Source organism: Zonotrichia leucophrys, chromosome 2 (genome assembly GCF_028769735.1).
Source record: "Zonotrichia leucophrys gambelii isolate GWCS_2022_RI chromosome 2, RI_Zleu_2.0, whole genome shotgun sequence".
NCBI classification, from domain to species: Eukaryota; Metazoa; Chordata; class Aves; order Passeriformes; family Passerellidae; genus Zonotrichia; species Zonotrichia leucophrys.
Genome location: NC_088171.1, coordinates 21,458,872 through 21,479,656, shown reverse-complemented (window position 1 = coordinate 21,479,656; position 20,785 = coordinate 21,458,872). Strand labels below are relative to the sequence as shown.

General features: G+C 37.9%; 1 protein-coding gene across 5 annotated transcripts in view; it reads right to left on the bottom strand.

The window, feature by feature from the left end:
- Positions 1–4,514: 4,514 nt before the first annotated feature.
- Positions 4,515–20,785, bottom strand: part of TRDMT1 (tRNA aspartic acid methyltransferase 1) — a 41,751-nt gene continuing 25,480 nt past the window's right edge. For 3 of the 5 annotated variants that reach the window (XM_064704200.1, XM_064704202.1, XM_064704201.1), the window contains 7 exons: positions 18,885–18,950; positions 17,351–17,420; positions 15,979–16,062; positions 15,112–15,479; positions 10,709–10,766; positions 9,564–9,693; positions 4,522–5,152 (listed from right to left, as the gene is read on the bottom strand). In XM_064704200.1, coding sequence (XP_064560270.1) covers positions 5,052–5,152; positions 9,564–9,693; positions 10,709–10,766; positions 15,112–15,479; positions 15,979–16,062; positions 17,351–17,420; positions 18,885–18,950 — 877 coding nt within the window. In that variant the 3' untranslated portion in view covers positions 4,522–5,051. Of the gene's footprint in view, positions 5,153–5,962; positions 6,001–9,563; positions 9,694–10,708; positions 10,767–15,111; positions 15,480–15,978; positions 16,063–17,350; positions 17,421–18,884; positions 18,951–20,785 lie in introns of all 5 variants that reach the window. The other 2 variants (XM_064704199.1, XM_064704198.1) reach the window with 2 other exon arrangements.

Genomic DNA, 20,785 nt, shown 5'->3' with positions numbered 1-20,785 from the left:
TTCTGGTTTTTCTTCCTAGACATGGTTGTTTCTGTAAACCACTTTGATACTTCCTATTCTACATTTCATTCTTTTTTGCAATTAAGTTATTGAAAAGCTTCCAGTTGCTTGTATTGGCTTTATTGTTTTCTATTGATTATTCCAGTCCTTTTAACATACACTGGAGCTATTTTTAGGGACTTCCATTTGCATATCCCCCCTTCTTCACTAATAACCCTAAAGCCATGGATGGACCTGTCTGCACAACCTCCCTCAGATTCATTCTGTTCTGTATTGCTGGCTCTCACCAAGAAGCTCAGTCTGAGCTCTCTGTAAAGCCTTTGCTGTGCCTTGAGGCTGTGGTTACAAGTACTGGCATTCTGTCACCATACAAAATAAGCAGTAAGAGTCATCATCCTGGGCTAGAAAAGATCTCTCCAGGCCAATGGATCATCCAGGTCACCCTCCAACAGTGGCCAAAGGCAGACAGGAAATAAAGGGGTGAGCATATACAGTACCTCCCCTAGGTACTCTCTTGGCCTCCAGTTATTTGCAGCTCAGGAACTTCAGTCAGAAATCTACTTACTCAGTACTCTCAGAAGATTTTTCCACCATTAACTTGTCCAATCTTCTCCTTCTCCATAAGCTTCACCTTATAATACATGTGCAAAAAATGAGTAATGCCATATGTTGTGATCAATACACAGTGAAAATGCCTATAAAATATTAATTCTGAGAAGAATCCTATTTTAAGTGTATTATTTATAATCAGAATGAGATTTGTTTATTTTTTAAAATATGTAAGGTCAAACATTTGAACTAATCAAAACTATTTATTGCTATCTACATATGAGAAAATGTATCAGTACCATCAACATTCTTCGCTTCCAAGTGCCAGGTGGCAATTTAAAAATATTTGAATTACAGCAGCCCAGTGCATGGACAAAAGCACAAGACAAACATGCTGTCACTGAAGCTGGGATTTCAGGATGTATTCCTGCATCTAAAATCAGAGACATTCCTCCCTGGAGGAGATTTCAGGAACTTTTTTGCTGCAATTTCCCAAATCCTAGTGAAGGGCATCCAACCAGAGTGACCATCTGACATCCAACAACTCTCTCACTAAAAGTGTTGGGTTCCAGTTGATTTAAACCCTTGCAACTCTGCTTCTTGTTTCACCAGAGCTCTTACCTGAGAGGGTTCCTCATCCAGCTTCCTCCCACTGTCAACAGGACCAGGTGAAGGAAAGTCAAAGAGAACAATCCAGTTGTCTTGCCTTCACAGGGAGCTGCCTGACCCTCTTGGGCCACTACTTCTTTTCTTTAATGGCTATATAAATTCCCCAAAGCTTACAATCTACTAAAGACAAAAGTAACACAAATCTTGTCCTGCTCTTCACAGTAACATTTAAATTGACATACTATCACTACTCAGTATTTCATAAACTTCCCGAAATGAGGTTGCAACACTACAATACTCATATTTGCACAGGCAAAGAGAAAATAGCTACTGGAATTAATTTTGGGCTCTACGTCTACTTTATCATGGTTTCACATTATTTTTCCTTGGGTATTTCTTTTATCAGTTCAATTTTATAAAATATTTATATAAGACTGTTCAGAAATGCTAGTGCTCTGAAGCAATTATTACCTAATCTCCTCTAAATCCTTACTAATATGTCATATTCTTTAAATAACTTGCAGAAAAAATACAACACTTAAGTGTTGTAAACACATAGGAGGCAAAATATATTAAACTGCTAAGGAAAATAAAAATAATTCAGTACTTATACAAGAATTCAAGTGTTAAACTTTTGTATGAACATTAATAAGAGGAGCCAAAGGAGGAGCTGAGAATTGAATAATTCATCCTTGAGATGCAACAAATATTTTCTAAATTTTCCACTGATTTTAGAAATGTGTGACAACTGCTAAAATAAATTTATGTCATGAACTGGCCTGTTCAGTCCTATTGAAATGCTCTCAAAACCAAAACGGCTTCCTGTATAGTATTAAGAAATAGGGCCATCATCATCAGGTCTCTCATTTAATACAGAGATTCCTGCAAATCCTTATAAGTGGCTTCCCCCTGTTTAAATTTAAGAAATGGCCATCATCAATGTTCTCCCAGACTGTAATACAGAGATTCCTGCAAATCCTTATAAGTCTCCTATCAGTCAAAGGTGTGATAAAAAGGGCTCTGGGCAGGAGCCTTACATTCACTGCATGGAAGGATGCACCTCTACTGCAAGCATCAAAAACTACTCAAACTCACTGCATTTAAAAATGTATTTTAGTAATTTTGCCACTAGACAGGTTTCTTCATGAGTATAGGGAAACCCCAGACTAACTTAGATAAAAGCTAGCTGGTATAGGGAAGATTTTGTAAGTCAATCTGCAAGCTTCAAAAATGACTACATAAATATAACACCACCAAATATGACAGCATTTTTTTTCACTGGAAATTCTCAAATTTAAGGGAACACAACCACATAACCTCAGTCAGATAATGAAATGTAATTAAGATGTGCAAATGAATGAGGTACAAAATAAAAAATCAGATTCTGGGAATATCCCTCCCTTTCCAAAGCTGTTTTCCAGATTCTACTTCTTCACCTTTCAGCTGCTTTTGTTATCACATTTCATTGCTGTGAAAATGCTTAAGCTGAAGTTGCAAAGTACAGCAATGATGTACACTGCAAAGCACTTAGGATTAGGAGACTGCTTGGAAAAGGAAGCAACATGATCATCAAGTGAGGTCAAGCAGGTACAACCCAACAGAACTCAGTAAACCAGGCTATTAATAACAAACCAAGAGGATAAGCAGCACTCACTCAATTTAGCTGCACAAGTTTTACAGGGTTAGCAGGGGTAAAATACACAAATATGTATTTACAACTCTGAATTATTTCCATTTTTTTCCTTCAGAAAGAGCTCAAATTAGCAAACAGATTCAGTCTTCACAATCACATTGAATTAAATTTCACTATCCACATGTAACAGGCTCTGTATTACTGTATCAGTTTTAGGTGCAGCTAGGTACATTTCAACTTACACTTCAACACTGTTAACTTACAAGTGGCATATAAAGCATTAATTTATGTTCTACATAAAGGAATCGAAGATTAATTGTCAATAGTAATATTTTTCAAAGTATTAATACAGTGAAGCAGAATGAATAAACTATTTACATGAATTAGCAGAAGGAAATTCCAATTTATATTTCAAATTGATATCTTTTGTTTTCATACCAGTGGTTGGAACACATTAGTCAGCAATAGATCTTCATACTACCAGATTTCTCCCAAGAACAAGACCATACAGATACATACATAGTTATTGATCTGGCTGATAAATCTACATGCTAACTATTGTGGGTACAGGTCACCATGGTTCACTGTCAAAACCACACCTGCTCTTTGCAGTTTAGTAGCCAGCACAGCAGTGCTTTCTTGCCATTTCAGTAGTTCAAGTGACCAGGTGAGGACAAAGGCCAACCTCACCTTCTCTAGGGTTTTGTCCAGAGCACTTTCTGGAGAAACCATTTCTATTTCTGTTTTAGAGCTGGAACAGCCCAAGTGGTCAATATTCTCCTGGAGAATCAGACTGGCTGAATTAAATCAACCCAAGCTTTTCATGGTTTAACAGTCCACAAGCATCACGCAAATCAAGACTGAAGAAGAAATGCAAGACTCAGCACAAGATAAAGCTGCATGAATTTATCTACAGAAAACAATGTATTTTTAAATTGGTCTTCACTTTCTCCTGCACTACCAAGCCCAGATGGAACATGCCAAGACTATTCCTGTGTCATCCCATGGGTGGGGGAAGAGGGGAAGGAAACTCATTCATTTTCAGGGCTGGCAACTTTAGCTCATTACTTAGGTGCACAGCAACTATGATCAAAATCCTTCTGTCTTCTGGCACATAATCTCCCTAAGGATGCCTGCTAACTATCATCTTGCCTCCTCTTCATTCAAGCTGTTTTTAATCTAGATAGCAATGGGAAAATCCCAAGGAAAGATAACAACTAGAGCACATACTTTTCATAAGGCTTTCAGTTTTCCCATCATTTTCTCTACAATTTCAGAGGTACTAAACTCACAAGACTTGATTACAAACCCAGAGTCCAGCTCTATGAGGCCCTGTGCAGAGGTGGCACTTGGGATGGCCATATGCAATGGCTTCACCTCAACATACACTCCAAACCCCAGTACTGCCACTGAGATTTCTGAAGAAATTTTCTGAAGAAGCCCATACGGTTTTTCTCCAGTTCTTATGTCATAGCAACCTAAACATGGTACTTTAATTTTTTTAAAATGTTTTTTACATGTAAGTCTTTGGTAAGGAGCAATGAGCTTATCTTGAATAATATGAGAAGAGAAACAGGAAAGTTATTGTCAGGCCCGTGATAATCTTGAAATATTTTCATTCAGCTGCAACTAAACAACTCATTCCAGACAAACACAGCGGGGTTCCAGAATCGTACAAGTATTTAAACAAGGTGAGAAAGCCATAAAGAACAACATTACATCTTGAAAATTATATATAAAATACTGAATTTATTAGTTTCATGACCTAAAAAAAATCACATCAAAATTTCAGATCATATATACAGCAAATCTTTTCAGAATGGATTACTTACATTTAAAGATGAAGACATTTTACACATAGAACTTGATCTCTGCACCTGATTGAAACAGCTTTGACACAGTTTCACACAGTACTGAAAATGGTTTTATGATAAAAAATAAAATAAAATAAAGTAAAATAAAATATTCTTGTCCTTTCTCATTGAAGTATTAGCATGTGTACTATTTTTCATTCTGCAAACTAAAAAGAATATTCAAATAAAGCAAGTAAGTCCTGTAAACTGCCCTTTAAATAAAACACCTATACAGTTTAAATCCATCCTAAATGCAAGTTATTAGAAATATATCAAAACCGTTCAGCAAAATGTCTGGACAAGTATCTTGGCAAGCTCTGGTATTTGTCCAGGTTCCATCAGCTTTCTCCTAAAAGATGGAAGTATTTTCTGTCACCAGTCCATATGCATCAGTTTCAGGTTCTAAATTATTCAAGTAGAATGGAGATCAATTTTGCCACCACGTGTACATTGAGGCTGTTTCCCAGCAGACGATAGCGTTGCTTTACTGTCACCTTTTCAGGAAAACCTAAAACAAAAACATAGAGTGCAACATCACTAGTCTGGATTTGCTCCTACTTTTCAGTCTAATTTTTTTTTTCAGTGAACATTTCTTAGTGCAGTTATCACAGATTGCAGCAGGATTCACCCTCCCTCCAGCCCCCCCAAAAATTCACAAGGTTACAAAACTAATTCACAACCAATTCACTGGATTGGTATCAGTTCTTCTATTATCAATACTGCCATCTCTAAGGTTTCACAAGAAGCTTCAAAACATTCCTCTGTTGTGTAACTACTGCTGATCTACCTTCCCTTCAGAGAGCTCAAAACATCCAGCAGTCTCAGGGAGGGGCAGCAGCACTAAATCCCTGCACAACTGATACTCTAGATAACATCCACAGAAGAACATGACCACATCAGAAAGAAAATGCAACAATTCTGCAGATGGACTACACTGCACTTCTCAATAAGCTTTATATTGTTTTTCCCACATGATCCCCTCGAACAGCTCAGGCAAATCCCAAGCCTCTCAATGCAATATAGCACCCATACAGATTAAAAAATGTGCGAGGCTTATTCAGTGAGTGATCAAGCAGTTGAACAATTTTTCAGGTAATTCAACGCTGACCCCATTAAACACACTCAGAAATACAGACAGCACCAGAAACGTCCTCCCCATAGTAAGTGCATGGCCTGGCAGAAAGAAGGGAGAGAGAGCAGAAATGACACCAGCCCAGGTATTGTGAAAGAGGTGTGCTTGTACTGACTACCAGGCTCCTGAGAGTGAAGCAGTTTCGAGCAGCCAGTTGGTCTGCTCTGTCCTTGTTTGCACTCTTACCTTACTCCAACTGTGAGGTAAAGTACATTTGCTTCAACCTGAGTAAAAGACGAACAGCAGCAGTGACTTAACTGTTAGGGTCATATAGTAAACTGCTGAAACCTGGCCACATTCAATTATTTCATCATTCCCTAAGAAGAAATACCTAACTTTGACTCGGAGGTCATCACCACCCCAATTAGCTCAGATGCACAAGCACACTGTGAGTGCAAGTAGTGATATGTATGCTCTGAAGTTTTCACAGCTCTTCAGAAAAAAATCTGTTCCACAGAGAGCTGAGGAGAGAATGTGCTTGTACAGTTATTGAGCCAAAGGAGGCTCTGAGGAGGAGGTGGTGTCTGGGAGGAGTTGTTCCATCCTTCTCTGCCAGTTACTAATGCCTCAAATGAGGACTGCTTTGGTAAACACATCTTCTGCCAGCTCCATCCACTCTGCCCAGCTTCCTGGCACTCACATTTGGGCAACTGTTCTTCTGTCTTTGGAGCAATCACTTGCACTCCCACACACACTTCCTTAGATGGAGTTTTCCCATTCCATTGATGGATAAGGTACAGAATAAAGGCATTTTAAAAGCACACATGGAAATAAATTTGTATTTATGCACACACACACATGCACTTACAGCTCAAGAAACCTATCTGAATCTTGAAAATGTCAGAATTTCTCCTACTACCTTTTGGCAACTGAAAGCCAAAAATTAATTTCCAGAACTCGTGGTTTCCTTTATCCCAAGCCTCCTCCCTCTGACTGCTAACATTGTCTTGCATTTTCTATCTTCTTGGCTCCAGAGTAGCCTACATCAGAAGGCCAGATTCAACAACTTCCAGTACACTGGCACTTGCTGCACAGCTCTCACTGTAGCATTTATGTTACACACAGAACCTGAGGACATTGAGGTCTTAACAGCACATACTTCCTCACCATGCTGGCTTTTGTTTCCTAAAAGCCTGCATGCATTGCTAATAAGAAAAATGGAAAAGACATCCTGACATCACTCTCATGAAAGCAGGTCACAGGTGCAAGAACGCTCTGTTCACTTTTAATGATATTGCTGTGGGACCCACCAGAGTGACTAAGACAAATGACTGCAGCATTTCATTCAACTATAGTGCAATTACTATTTATCCATTTTGATGTTAAAAGCACAAATAAATCTGGTCATGTTAAGAATGAACAATGACTTTAACTCTGGACCTCAGATATTAGAAAAGGCCATCAACTTCTTAAAATGCAGAACCATTCAGACAATCACGTTTCTTCTGATGATACTGTAGCTGCACTAGTAACAGCATCTGTTACAAAGCTGCTGACAGTCTGTTCACATAGTTTTCAGCTTTGAGTTTCCTCAGCTTCTTCACTTTCTTGGACCAATAACATATTTACAGTGGGTACAATTCCAAGCTCCCTGTTTTTGAACATTTCAGCCTAAATGCTGCTGTCACTACAGAACACAGTAGCAGAGAACTTATAACACATTTTGCTCTGAAAATACCATATTTCACAATAATTACTTGAAGTTTAACATGGGACAAATGCTGTCAGGGCAACACCCTTTGCTGTAGCCATAAATATGTCCACTTTCAAAAAAAATCCAGAGCTTGAAAATTCTCAAAGGAAACTGAGATTACAGTACTGAAACTCATTAAAGATTTGTATCAGCCTAGAGTCAAGTAACACTTTTTAAAGCAAAAAGTGGGGAAGTTTTAAACACAAAGAAATGTCAGACTTGTGACTCAGTGCAGGGGAAAATGCATGTTCTGCCTATGACTCAGGAGTATATGCCAGAGGAAACCACTGAATGAAAAAGTGGCTTGGTTTATGTGTCATCAAAGTTGGAAAAGCAGTATAGAGAGGGAAGGGAACTGCAAGAACTGTAAAACAGTTATAACAGTAACTGCCATAATTATGGCAAAAGGGTACTCTCCTCTGAGAGGCAGAATCCCAGATGACAAAAGACAGGTCTGCTAAGTGAACACAATGTATATGGTGATGATCTCGATGATACTCAAATTCAGAAGCCTGACTTGTCTTCAGAGTTCAGTTCTGGTTTGCAAAAATACTGAACCTCACAGGTGCCTGCAGGTGAACTCTGAACAGAAAGCAAGGTATCACCCCAAGAACTATGAAATTATAAAAGTCAGGTTTTGTGAACTGCTCACCCAAAAGTAATGGAGTCTTCCAAATATAAATCTCTCCATTGTCTCAGTTGTCCCTTTGTAAAATACAAGCAACATTAACCCTATTGCACCTCTCAGTAATGTCACAGAGACTGATTTAACAGTGGAAAAACTCCAGCTGCATTTTAAAAAAGAGAAAATGGGCAATTTAATGCTCAAAGAGACCTTGAGCAGCATGATAAGCCTATACAAGCCAAATCCAGCTCTGTTAAGTTCAAGTATCTTGACATCAGCCTACATAAATATGAAACAGAGCTGTGCTAAAAGGCAAATAGAACAGATCCATTAAAGAAGAGAGGCTACGAAGAAACATGGCATGTTGGTAAGTAACAACACAGCACACACTTGCAAATACTCATAAACATGTAAGCATAGTGCTGGCAGCTCTAGTTTCACTGAGCAACCTTGATCATGTTCTCCAAATGTAGCAATTTTGAATATAACAAGTAATAAATGAAAAAACAAACTAAAATTGTGAAAGAAAGAAATACATAGAAACAAGTCACATTTCTCAGAGTCACTGAGGGAGTCAAAGCAAAATATAACAAATTACTCAAGGTCAGTGCTGTCTTATTCTTTGAGCAACCTAGTCTAGTGGAAGGGAGCTGGAAATAGATGATCTTTAAGGTCTCTTCAAACACAAACCCTTCCATAATTTCATGGATGCTTTTGTTGCTGAGTGACAATAAATTGATCTGATGTGATGTCAGCAAGATAGTTTCTTAGCAGATATTAAAAGCTACACTTTCATGCTTGCCCTTTTTTACAAGGAGAATTCTGATGAATTTACTTCAGGTTTAATTCTTGTTGATGTGTATCCAGTGTACTGATACTGCTGAGTCTTGCTCCTTGAATTCTCCTTCAAAAAAACAGCCACTTAGAAAATGATGTACCTCACCAAGGGCTGCCCTTTCTAGAAGACAGAGATGGCTTCATAGATTGGTTAATCCTCAAGAAAGAACTATCTGTACCATCTGAAATTCCCTGTCAGCAGCTGTAAATGTGTGGAAGGGAGAAAGCAAGAAGCTCAAACACTGAGAACCACAAACAGACTTCCTAAGCTAGCAGGAAATGTTGATTTACCACAGTTGTGAGTAACACTGGCTGCTGAATAAATAGTTTCAACTTTAAACATAGGTATTCCTTCACTGCACTTCACTAACAGAGTATTTTGCATGCCAAAAGCTTATTAGCTTATGAAGATAAATCTCATCACAGAAGCTGGCTCTTACAACACATGAAAAAAACTAGTGGAAATTTAGAAAAATTCAAATTCACAAAACAACAAGAATCAATTAATCATAAGAACAGCGTGGTCTAAAAAAAAATTCAAAATAAAAAGATTAGATTAGTCCCACTAAAAAAAAAAAATGCATTGACATTTCTGAAGAATAATGTAGAAGCGTGTATTTTGTAGCACATACCAAATTCCAAAGGGAATCCATGAAGATTTGCTATTTCTCTTGGGGTAAAGTACCTCAGTTTTAATGATGACAATTTCATAAGCTTCTCTTCTTCTGGTAACTCATCAATGTGTTTAAACACTGATTCAAGCTACGAAAAATATAAAACCAAGAAATGTGACTGATGCAGGCCAAATATATAAAATTTACAGTCACATCTTAGTAGAATATTTCCTTAATTATTAAAGGGACAAAGACAAAGCATGTTTTGCTTGATTTGCAGCCAACATCTCAACACATGGACTTGCAAGAAAGAAATCAATGTTGCCATGAGGATATTCATAATTTCTTCCTCCAGTTCCAAGCTATACCAATACTTAATGGGGCAATCAAAGAGCAAACATTTGTTAATGACAAAGGACAGTGACTCAGTATAACTCAATAAGAGACCATTCATACAAATCAAGCTGCGTGGATGCAGCTGTTTGAATACTCTCACTTTGAGATTATCCTGAATTCCAGAGCTGCATTCCTCTTATGCTTAGAAATGCCCTATAATATTAGTGAACAGCACAGAAGTGCAGGAGGAAGGGCTTGTGTACAACACAGGCTTTGTGAAAAGTATCTTTGAATGCTGATTAACCAGTACATTTATTACCTTCCCCAAGACCCAAATACTACTAGTCATGAACCTATTCTACTATTCTAACAATAGTAGAACTTTTCAAAATACTCTTCTCAGATAAATAATTTTGAAATTCAAAAATGTTAAACATCTGACAATATTTACTGAATTATATGCATACAAAAACCAGCCCTTGATTCATAACACTGTACTGCAGGTTCTCCATAGAACTAGTAATTTTTAAGGTTTTCACATACCTCTGTGAAAATTCTGTATGACATGACAGATAAAAATAATAGCAACTCATATTCTCCTTGCAGAGAGACAGTGATATAATTTTGGTATAAACAAACTCCTGTCTAGGAACACAAACTGAAAACTCAGTTGCCATAAAATGTACATTTTTTCTTGATTTTTTGAAAAATGATTTTTTTCTTATAATATTCAGAATAACAAAGGAGAAAACAGAAAAAACCCAAGCTTTGAAACAAGTCTCAAGTTTTAATACAAGTCATTCTAATATGTCAGACTACACACTTACCTGTACGTCTACTGCTGTCTGTAGAACAGAGCCAGTCCCCTCTACATAGTGTCCATACCTAACAACAACAAAACAATCTGAAATTATTATTTTCACTGTATTTCATGGCATTGACAATTGCAAAGGTTACTTAGGTTTCTTTCCCTTAATGAACAAACAGGCTCCTGGATAGATAAAGCAGAAAACCTTGTTATGAACTCTGCTAAGCCCTGGAGTGCAGAACCCTCTGAATGTGCTCTCTGGGGATGGGTCTGCCCTCAGTGCTCAAGGGTTTATCAACATTAGTGTCTTATATGTCGGAACTACACAAAGCCAAGGAATTCAAGCAAAGAACCACCAAAAAAAAAATCTACATTACCTAAACCAATTTTACATTAGGGCAAAATGTGTTATAGGTCAAATGATCCCAGAGGTTCAAATTAGCTCTCCTTATTAAAAGGAGGACCGCTAGTGTGAGCCTCCAGCTTTCATGTGAAAGCATTAGAAACAAAGTGGTTCAGTCAGGTTTAACTTCTGGTTACTTGTGGATTTTCCACTGAAGGAGGGGTGATGGCCAGGCATCTCTGCAGAGCAGAGCGAGAGAGAGCGAAAGAAAGAGAGAGAGAGAAAGGGAGGGAGGGAGAGAGAGAGAGAAAAAGAGAGAAAGAGAGACAGAGAGAGAAAGAGAGAGACAGAGAGAGAAAGAGAGAAAGAGAGAGAGAGAGAGAGAGAGAGAGAGAAAGAGAGAGAGAGAGAGAGAAAGAGAGAGAGAGAGAGAGAGAGAGAGAGAGAGAGAGAAGAGAGAGAAGAGAGAGACAGAGAGAGAGAGAGAGAGAGAGAGAGAGAGAGAGAAAGAGAGAGAGACAGAGAGAGAAAGAGAGAGAGAGAGAGAGACAGAGAGACAGAGAGACAGAGAGAGAGAGAGAGAGAGACAGAGAGAGAAAGATAGAAAGAAAAAAAGAAAGAAAGAAAGACAGACTGATTTAAATCCAAGTAAACAGTAAGTAAAGTTGCATTCTGAAACCACTGATAGCTATTCTGCATGCTTTGTGGTTGATTGCATAACAACATGTTTACTCTGCTGTCTCTTCAAGGCTATCATTTAAATATAATTACGGGCTTTCAGAAACATGCTCTGTTGGTCTAACTATGGCAGTTTGAACATTCTGAACAGAAAGAGTGATTCAAGACAAATCAAGTTCTTTGCCCTGCAGAAGAACTTCAGAAGATCCCCTGCATTAGAGGGATGTGGTCTGCATCAATTATTAACAGGCACTCTTCTCTAGTTTTATCTGTACAACTGTAAAGACAATTGGTAACAACAATAAAGGTCTTTTGTTCCACTTGGGACCCATTCCTAAAGCATGGCACAAGTTATGTTTCAAGCCTCTCTAATTCCACAGTGAATAAAAGAACACTCTCCCTTCAGCACAGACACAATGACCCAGAATGGCTCAATCTTGAGTATTTCATCCTCAGCTGAAAAAGCTACAATTAGTTCTGCCAACAACAGCCAGAGCAGCACTCATTTTAAAACAAAGTGGTTACAAATCTTCCTCAGGATCAGAACACCTAAACACTGTTACACATTAAATACAAGTGGAATCTGTTTTGTAAATACATCATCTTTAATTGGCTTAATCTTTTTAAACCAATTAATTAATCTTTAAATCTGCAAATTCCCTAACACAAGGTTTAACGATGTAATACACACAGCACTGAGGAATCCTCATCCTCTTCCTCTTCTATAGCATCTGGTAATATTTCAGTTTAATATAACTGAGCCAAAATCAATAAATGGGGTAAAATTCAGAGTGGTATTGAAGTGGTCTATTGGGAAAAATAAATATTCCTGTCTAAATAACTGGCACTAGAGTACAGAATTCCTCCTCCCCAAAAAAAAATCCATTTGGTGTCTGTGTGCACAGAAGGCTCTGTGTGTGTGTGTGTGTGTGTGTGTGTGTGTGTGTGTGTGTGTGTGCTTGTTGGCTTTTTAATACAAATGTGGGCATATGGCTAATGTAATATTAGCTGGATTGTTATTTATTATTATTGAAAGTGCTGACTACAGGAAAGAACATTCCTACCTTAGACCTGGAACATAATTAAATTTTGTCACAGTAAAAAAATGATGTATTGATTTTTTGACAAGATTCATTACAAGTTTCATTACAAGTTACAATGAAAGAATTTGGCTTAAGAAATTACAGTCTTCAATTTTCATCTGATTCAAGATTCCCTGCCTCTTATTTCTGTAAGCTTTAAAAAAATCTTTTCGTTTCACACATGTATTTTTTCTGGGTATACTGTGTCATATATTATGACTGACAAAAAGTAATTTCCAAAAAGCATGAAAACTCTTCTGTGATTGATATTTGCACTATTTTGAAAGGTATCATTTCTCTTGTCAATACGTAGCAAAAATTTAAAGTATATCCAGAATGACTACATCTAGAGAAGTCAGATATGATTTTCATTTCCTCTGTCCTTTAAAATACTCAACTTCAGCCACCACAAACACACTCCAAAGAGAAACCATGGCGTTGGTAGTCACAAACCTCAGCAATCATTCACTAAGTGCCCAGGAAGTCAGTGTCAGAAGGGCACACAGAATTACATGCTTGATCTCTCAAGCATTACAGTTCATTACATTTTGCTGTATACTCCACCAAAGCTTTTCAAAAGACATACTGGTATAGCAAAAATCACCGATGAACTATCTGCATTTGAGGTACCCGAAATAGAAGGAACTAGAGAAGGCATACCCAGATTATTTCCATCACATGAACCTTGCTAGAAATACCTGAAAACTAAAGAGAAAAGAGGGAAACTTTTCTCCCACTCTCAAAGCTGATGGACAGTGCAACTTACAAGAAAGACACCAGACAGGCACAGCAGCAGAGGGATTCTCTGTACTACCCAGCGTGCTGTTCCACCCCATTCAGGGGTCTTTTTCCTAGATCTCACGCTTCAGAGAAATATAAAAACAGAACTTCTGGAACAGATACAGCAGGGACTTATTTCTGGCCTCAGAAAGGGACTTTAATGAGATATAATTATAAACCTTCTCTTAATGCAGAGCTAAATGAGATGATTACATTGAGAAATATGTTGGCAACCTTCCTTCCCAAAGGCTCTTGAAAAACAAAACAAAGATGGTAAATCAGACAGAACTACCACCACAACTACCTCCACATCAGCAGAGGGCTAAGACTCACCTTCCCTGGTGTCAGATTTCTCACCACTATGTACAGAGACTTGATTTTAACTACTCAGGAGCCTCCTTCAGTGTGATTTTGATAAACACAACCACAAACTACCATGATGTATTCTAGAGAAACCACAAGTGGCCAATTACCTTCAATGACACTTAAGGCACCCAGAAAACACATCAGATACCGTTCTGGCTAAGGGTTTTTTGACTACTCTAGTTAAGAAAGATATTTCATGAGATGCTGACCCTCCCTCAACTCAAAAGAGTGAGGGCAGAAAAGGCACATACATATGTGAGCTGAGGGAAGACCTTTCCCATTGCACAAATTTCAAACTTTTGAAATTCTTTTTCTTCTTCTTTGTTGTCTAAACCTTTAAAATAAAAAATTGCAGGAATTCTGTCAATCTGGCAGTCTAATTTCTCCTAATTAAAAAAAAAGTTACAATAAGCTTTAACTCACCGTCCAAGACATTTTATTGAAACACTCAGCAAACTTAAAAAACCAATCCAATTAGAAAAATTTATCAATATTAAAAATTCCCATAAATTTTCAGGCTCCAATTGGAATGTTTCAATACAAATGCATTCAGTGGAAAAGCTCCTGACCAGCTGTCCACAGAGTTTCAGAACACTCACCAACTTCTAGAAGTCAAACTTAAAATTGCAAAGTACAAATCAGAAAACTACTAGACAGAAAAGCACCGATGTTCTGCTCCATCAAATATGATTTGTAACGCAGCAACCTAACTGGTTTCATGACAATCTCCAGCTATTCTGATCTACACAGCTGAAAAATCCAAGAAATCAATAAAATGTACAGTGGAGACAGATTTAATGAGGAATGGATCTGTCATGCATGACACTTTGTGACTTCATTGAGCACTATAAAGAAATTCATTAATGAATCAGCACTATACCAGTCTACTGGAACCATATTTCCGCAGGGGTAATTAAGCTTCTGTGAAGGTCAACAACAAATGGCAACTGTCTTTTGTGAATGCCTTTTTGCAGTGGGCACATGATGTTCTGCCAGACAGATTCTCACGCAGTCATTTCACTGGACCAGCAAGCACACTATATAAGGAGATTTTTTTCAAAGGCCTAGGATTTTTGGATGAAACACCTCTCTGTGATTTTACAGGACACAAGCAAGAAAGTACACTTAAAATTTCAGGACATGATTTAACAAGACATTTTCTTGGCACCTTACCCTTTTGTAAAGCACGTGGATCTCCGGCAGGTGGGTTTAACAATGTCTAACAAGAGAGCATAGCGCAGTAAGGACTTTGGTGGTAAGAAATATTGACTCATTTCTTCGTTTTCCTCTTCCAAGAAGTCTTTTAGCATTTGAATAGAGGGATCATTATCCTGATTATGTTTCCTTTCCATCTCTTCTACTGTTTCAAGCTTAAACAGAAAGGCCCCTTTTGGTAAACTCTTCTTGCTGCTGCAATCTGGACCAATGTTTGGATCCAGATTCTTCTCCTCAGAGGACAAAGAACTGGCTTCATCCACTTTGTCAGCAACTTTTTCCTTGAGCAAATCTTCTGGATCCTGATCTGGGAATCTTGTCAATATCTAAGAGGAAATTATGACAAAAATAAAATTAAAGAACTGTATTTAATAAACAACTTGACAGAGAGTAAGAATAAACAACCATACAGAGAGTGAGAATTCCTTCTGAGATGCTCACAATAACATTTAAATGTTATTTCCATGAAGATTTCAAAAGCAGTAGCATCAAGATTATTGGCAATGATGTCAGAACAGCCTCAAATAATTGCCTTTGCAAAAGGTCCTTTCCAAGTGTGTAAAAAATGTAGCAGTATGACATGTTATCCAGCCCACTATCAGGCTAGAAAACACATCTCCCAACTGTTTAAAGCCATCTAAGCCACAGACATGCACATCTGTCCTTACAAAGGTCAATATCCAGGCTGAAAAAAAAAGATAGAATTTAACTTTTCTGTTGGAATCACTCATTCTTCTCCATTTATCAACATACACCACTAAACTGAAAATTTATCCCTCAGTCTTCATAAAATGAAGAAAATTCAAGTAATATGGATAGACTCACTTGACCAGGAGCTTGAAAGGACAATGGTTCTTGGTGCAGCTTTGCAATTAGAAAATACCGCAGCCTAGAATTGGGAATGCCAAGCTGAAATCAAAATTCAGAAGTCTTTAGTCCATGTGATAGTAGAGAAAAAGCTGTCTATAGCATCATATAAGTTATCTGCCATTACATGCAGTAACAGAACTATGACACACTAATAAATTTTATGACTTCAGAGATATCAGTATTCACGGAATCAGAGATTCATAGAATGGTTTGTGCTAGAAGGAACCTCAGAGGTCATCTAGCTCCAAGCCCCCTGCTGTGGGCAAGGACACCTTCCACTAGATCAGGCTGCTCAGAGCCCCATCCAACCTGGCCCTGAACACTTTCAGGGATGGGGCATCCACAGCTTCTCTGCACAACCCTCAGTGCTCACCATCCTCATCACACAGAATTTCCTCCTGATTCTAATCTGATACTACTCCATACGTTTGAATCCATTCCCCGTTGTCCTGTCACTGCAGACTCTTGTAAACAGTCCCTCCCTGTCTTTCTTGTAGTCTCCCATCAGGTACTAGAAGGCTGCAATTAGGTCACCCTGAAGCCACCTTTTTTCCAGGGTATTCTCTAGGTTCATAATACCTACACACTTGTAACTTCCATACCTAGTACTTCCAAAGATCCAAGTGAGCAATTATTCTCTGCATCTCATAGTTTTGACCTTCTCTGTAAATGAATATGAATGTAAACAAAATTTTATGTGATGCAAGAAGAAAAATTTACATGCCTCATGATTTCTTGGGACAGGTACTGTCTGTTTTCTCTTCAAAGCAAAAAAGTCTTTCTTTGCCTTTTTAAACAAGGAATTATAAGACACCTAACAACTAAATAAATCCACCACAATTGGTTTTCAAGCTACATTCTAGTAGCTTTTCTCAAATATTTATGGTACTTCACTGATTCCAGTTAGTGTTGCACAATCTGAAATCTCTCTCAAACTTTTTTTCAGTTGCCAGGGTAACACGGAAACAAAGCTCCTCCTCCCACAAGAAACAGTCACATTTTCTGTGCTGGGAAATCCAGAGGCACAGCACTTCTGAAGCAATGGGGCTCCTGCAGGGAAAACCACCTTCCTGGTTACAGTGGAAATTCATGCCTTCTTAAAAATATCAAACAGCAGCAAAGCAATATGGACTAGGATTTGAACACAAACAGCAATACAATTATGCCAGTATGAGAAATCAGAAGTCACGTCAGTTGTTTTTCTCATTGAAGTGTATCTTCAGCTTCAGGCATGACTCTTTTCTAATACAGAAAAGAATTTTCAAATGTTCTTGGACTCAGTGCACTTTGAACTATTAAACAATATGAGAGCAATTTTAGTACTCACACATGTTGGAGACAAGAGAAATTCCTGATATTTAAATCCACATGTTGTTAGTGTTTGCAAAAGTTCATTTCTGAAAGGAATCAAAAAGAAATTACTCCTTTCACATAGTCTTCAGCCCCTTTGTTAATCCTAAATAAACACAGATTAAATTCAACATCATATTTATGAAAGCATTCATTGAAATAATTGGACAGCAAATTATTGATTTGTCATCCATTACTGAATTTGAGAGGCAACATATGAAGCCCAGTGTTAGAGACTATTATGCATTCAAAGGCACCTCACTCTTACTACAGTGCAAATGCCTCTTCAAAAAACATCCCATCTCTAGGAAAGTAATTATGGTGTGTCAACAGGGAAACTAATCAGAGGGCAAGATACTCTCTTTATTGGGAATCATAAAACAGGAGATTAAAACCACAAATAGCTCACTAGTTCCTTCTACTCACATACACAGCACTGGCTAAGCCCAACAAAAAGACTAAATTGAGGGATGAGAAAAATCAGTGGCTTTGATTATAAAAGTGAGGTGGGACTGTGCTTTAAAAAATGAAAAAAGACTGTAAAGGAAATAATCTTAAAAGACTTTTCTTCTGTATTCCATGCAGACTGCACTAGGCTGGAACTATACAATAGGCAGGAGTTGTGACCTGTACCCAGCATTGCATGTGAGACTGCATCCCAGGTGGCATAACAGAAAACAAGTGTCCTAACTGGGGTGTTTTCTGAAGTACAGCTTGTCCCAAGCCTTGACCAGCAAGGCACAGCCTAGGGAATCCCAGGGGCTACAAGAGAAGACCACGAACACTGAACCAGCTGAGCATGCCTCCCAGCTGCCTGCCATACTGACTAAGAGCACAATATGCAGGGTGGCAGCTGGGGCCTTAAGGAGTGCACAGAAAGATCCCACTCTATGCCAGTGGGAGCTGAGAAGGAAGATGGCAACTCTCCCTCTCTTGCTTTGGTCACAGGGGAGGAGAGTGCTCCTGCTGTCATTAGGTAACTGCAGTGACACCTTTCCTCTTCCACATTTCAGACCACAACCAAATACAACCTTCTTACTGCATCTCTGGACCATTTGATGGCAGCCCTGAACCAGGGATAATCTACTCTCAACAAAGGCATTCAAGAAGCCCCTGTGGACTATTCTGTGACCATAACACAAGATACCATGGGATCCTGTCATGAATAAACCCCTGAAACCTCTGAATGGAACACATATTATTATTTTTCTTTGAAAGCTAATTCTGATCTTTTCTAAAGCAAACATGATCATCAAACAAAATCAAATCAAATACTCATCAAATAAAATTAAAAATAAAATACTGTTGTATTTTATTCACTTAGAGACATAACCAGTTATCTAGTAAGTTCTTCTCACAACCTAAGACTTTAATTCCTGTCCCATCTCAAGTTATTTTGCTAACTCCAATTCTAGGAAAAGAAAACCCCTTCTAAAGAATAAATCCCTTCTCCTTCTAAAGAATATATCCTTTTTGCAAACTAAAACCTGCATATATTAACTACAGTTTACCTTGCAGAAGAAGATTCAAATCCTTTAACATTTTCTAAAAGTAGGTATTTTGGAAGCTTCTGAAGCCTACAAGGAAAAAACAAAAGCAAATCAGTGTAACAAGACAAAGTACATAATATTCATCCACACATCTGGTTAGCTAGCAGAAGGATCAAAGTATTTCCACATCATGCTAGCTGTTAAAGTTTAGCATCCTTAAAAAACCAACTGAATTAAAAATGTAGACTGCTGGTAAAAACCACAAACCCCACCTGTGTTTGGATGAACAGCTGTACCCTGTTGTACTCCATGCATGTACTTCTGAAAATGTTTATCACTCTTCATTTCCTAAAGCACAGTAATTTTATTAAACAGATTCAGTGTATAATAGGAAATATAACTGTTGGGGGAAAACCAATTGCTACTTAGCCATAAAACTGTTGTTTTCAATTGCTTGTACCTGAAACCAATGTCAAAATGTGACATAAAACTTAATGATAACACATCAGAACCAGTATTCATTTAACTGATTTAAGAAACACAATATATTTAGAGTTCAAACTGCAGATATTCTCATTTTTCTAAACTTGACTTTTTTATTTTGATGGGGTGAAGGAGGTGTCTCAGCTTTAGCAGGATCAGTGCAAAGGTCTGGAAATAGGCACATTCCAAAAACAGCATATTAAATCTCTGGAGAAATGAGCATGCCCAAACTGTGCCAGGGACTCTTCCAGCAATTTAGAAGCATAGATGATTCAGATTCAAGTCTCTGGGAACATTCTGTAGCACTGATTAATTCTCTAATAGGGCTAATGTAGACACACAATGTCTGTCACACACTGGGATCTCAGAACATACAGAAGGAGAATATTAATGTCCCCAGACAGCAGCTTCCTGCTTATTGAAGTTAGTGACTTTGGACTTCCACTGGAACAAATCACAGCAGAATTTGTTTCAGCACATTTTTAGTTAACACCAATTAAAAATATCATATGAATTAAAAGAACCAATGCATCTCACAAGAAACTATGCCAAACTTAAAAATACTAAAGATAATAGTGAAAAACTAATACTAAGCTGAGAAAAGCAGCATCAGCCGAATTCCTTGCAGAGGAATGGAGAATATATCTGCTCATATGCCTATCCACACTCTTCATCATTGACTACTTTGAAACTTCTTTTACATCAATGAATCCAGAGCACAGCCTGAAATCCAAGCACTCATAGGGGATGGACAGATCACAAGGCCAGCAATTACTGTACAAAAAGGAAGTGTTAAGCATTTGATAGGTATAAACATTAAAAATGTTTCTGTAAAAGCAGCACTTTGATGTTTTAGCATTGGATTTTGCCAGGTTATGGCTTCGACACAATAAACAGATAATATCTGGACCATTTGGGTTGGACTTTGCTGGCTGAGTGCTCCAAGGATTCCCCATGTCTTTCCAGATCTTGAAATTGTTCTTTCCATTATCTCTAATATCTGTCATCCCAAGCTACCTCTGAGTCTCATTTCAGCAATATTTCATTATAAAAGACTGAACAAAGATAAGTACATCCAAGGTATGAGAAATTATTTTACACTTTTCATAAACTGCATGCATACCATAGCAATTTAGAATGTAAAGGGATAATTTCTACATTAAGAATTTCCTTTTTTGAGGCTGAAGTACTCCATACTCAGTGTCTCACAAATGTATCATATTCAAAAAACATTTAAGCGCTATCTTAGTAAAACACAAATCCACTGGAATTGAGAAACTCTACAGAAGCCATCATGTTGAACCTCCTAGTGACTACTTACAGTGGGTGCTGTTTCAAGAACCCTCCCCAGGGAGATAAGGGACATTGGCAGTGTCTCCTGGGGTGTTGAGATAAAAGTCAGACAGCCAAGCCCAGGTCCTTTGCATAGTCATGATAAA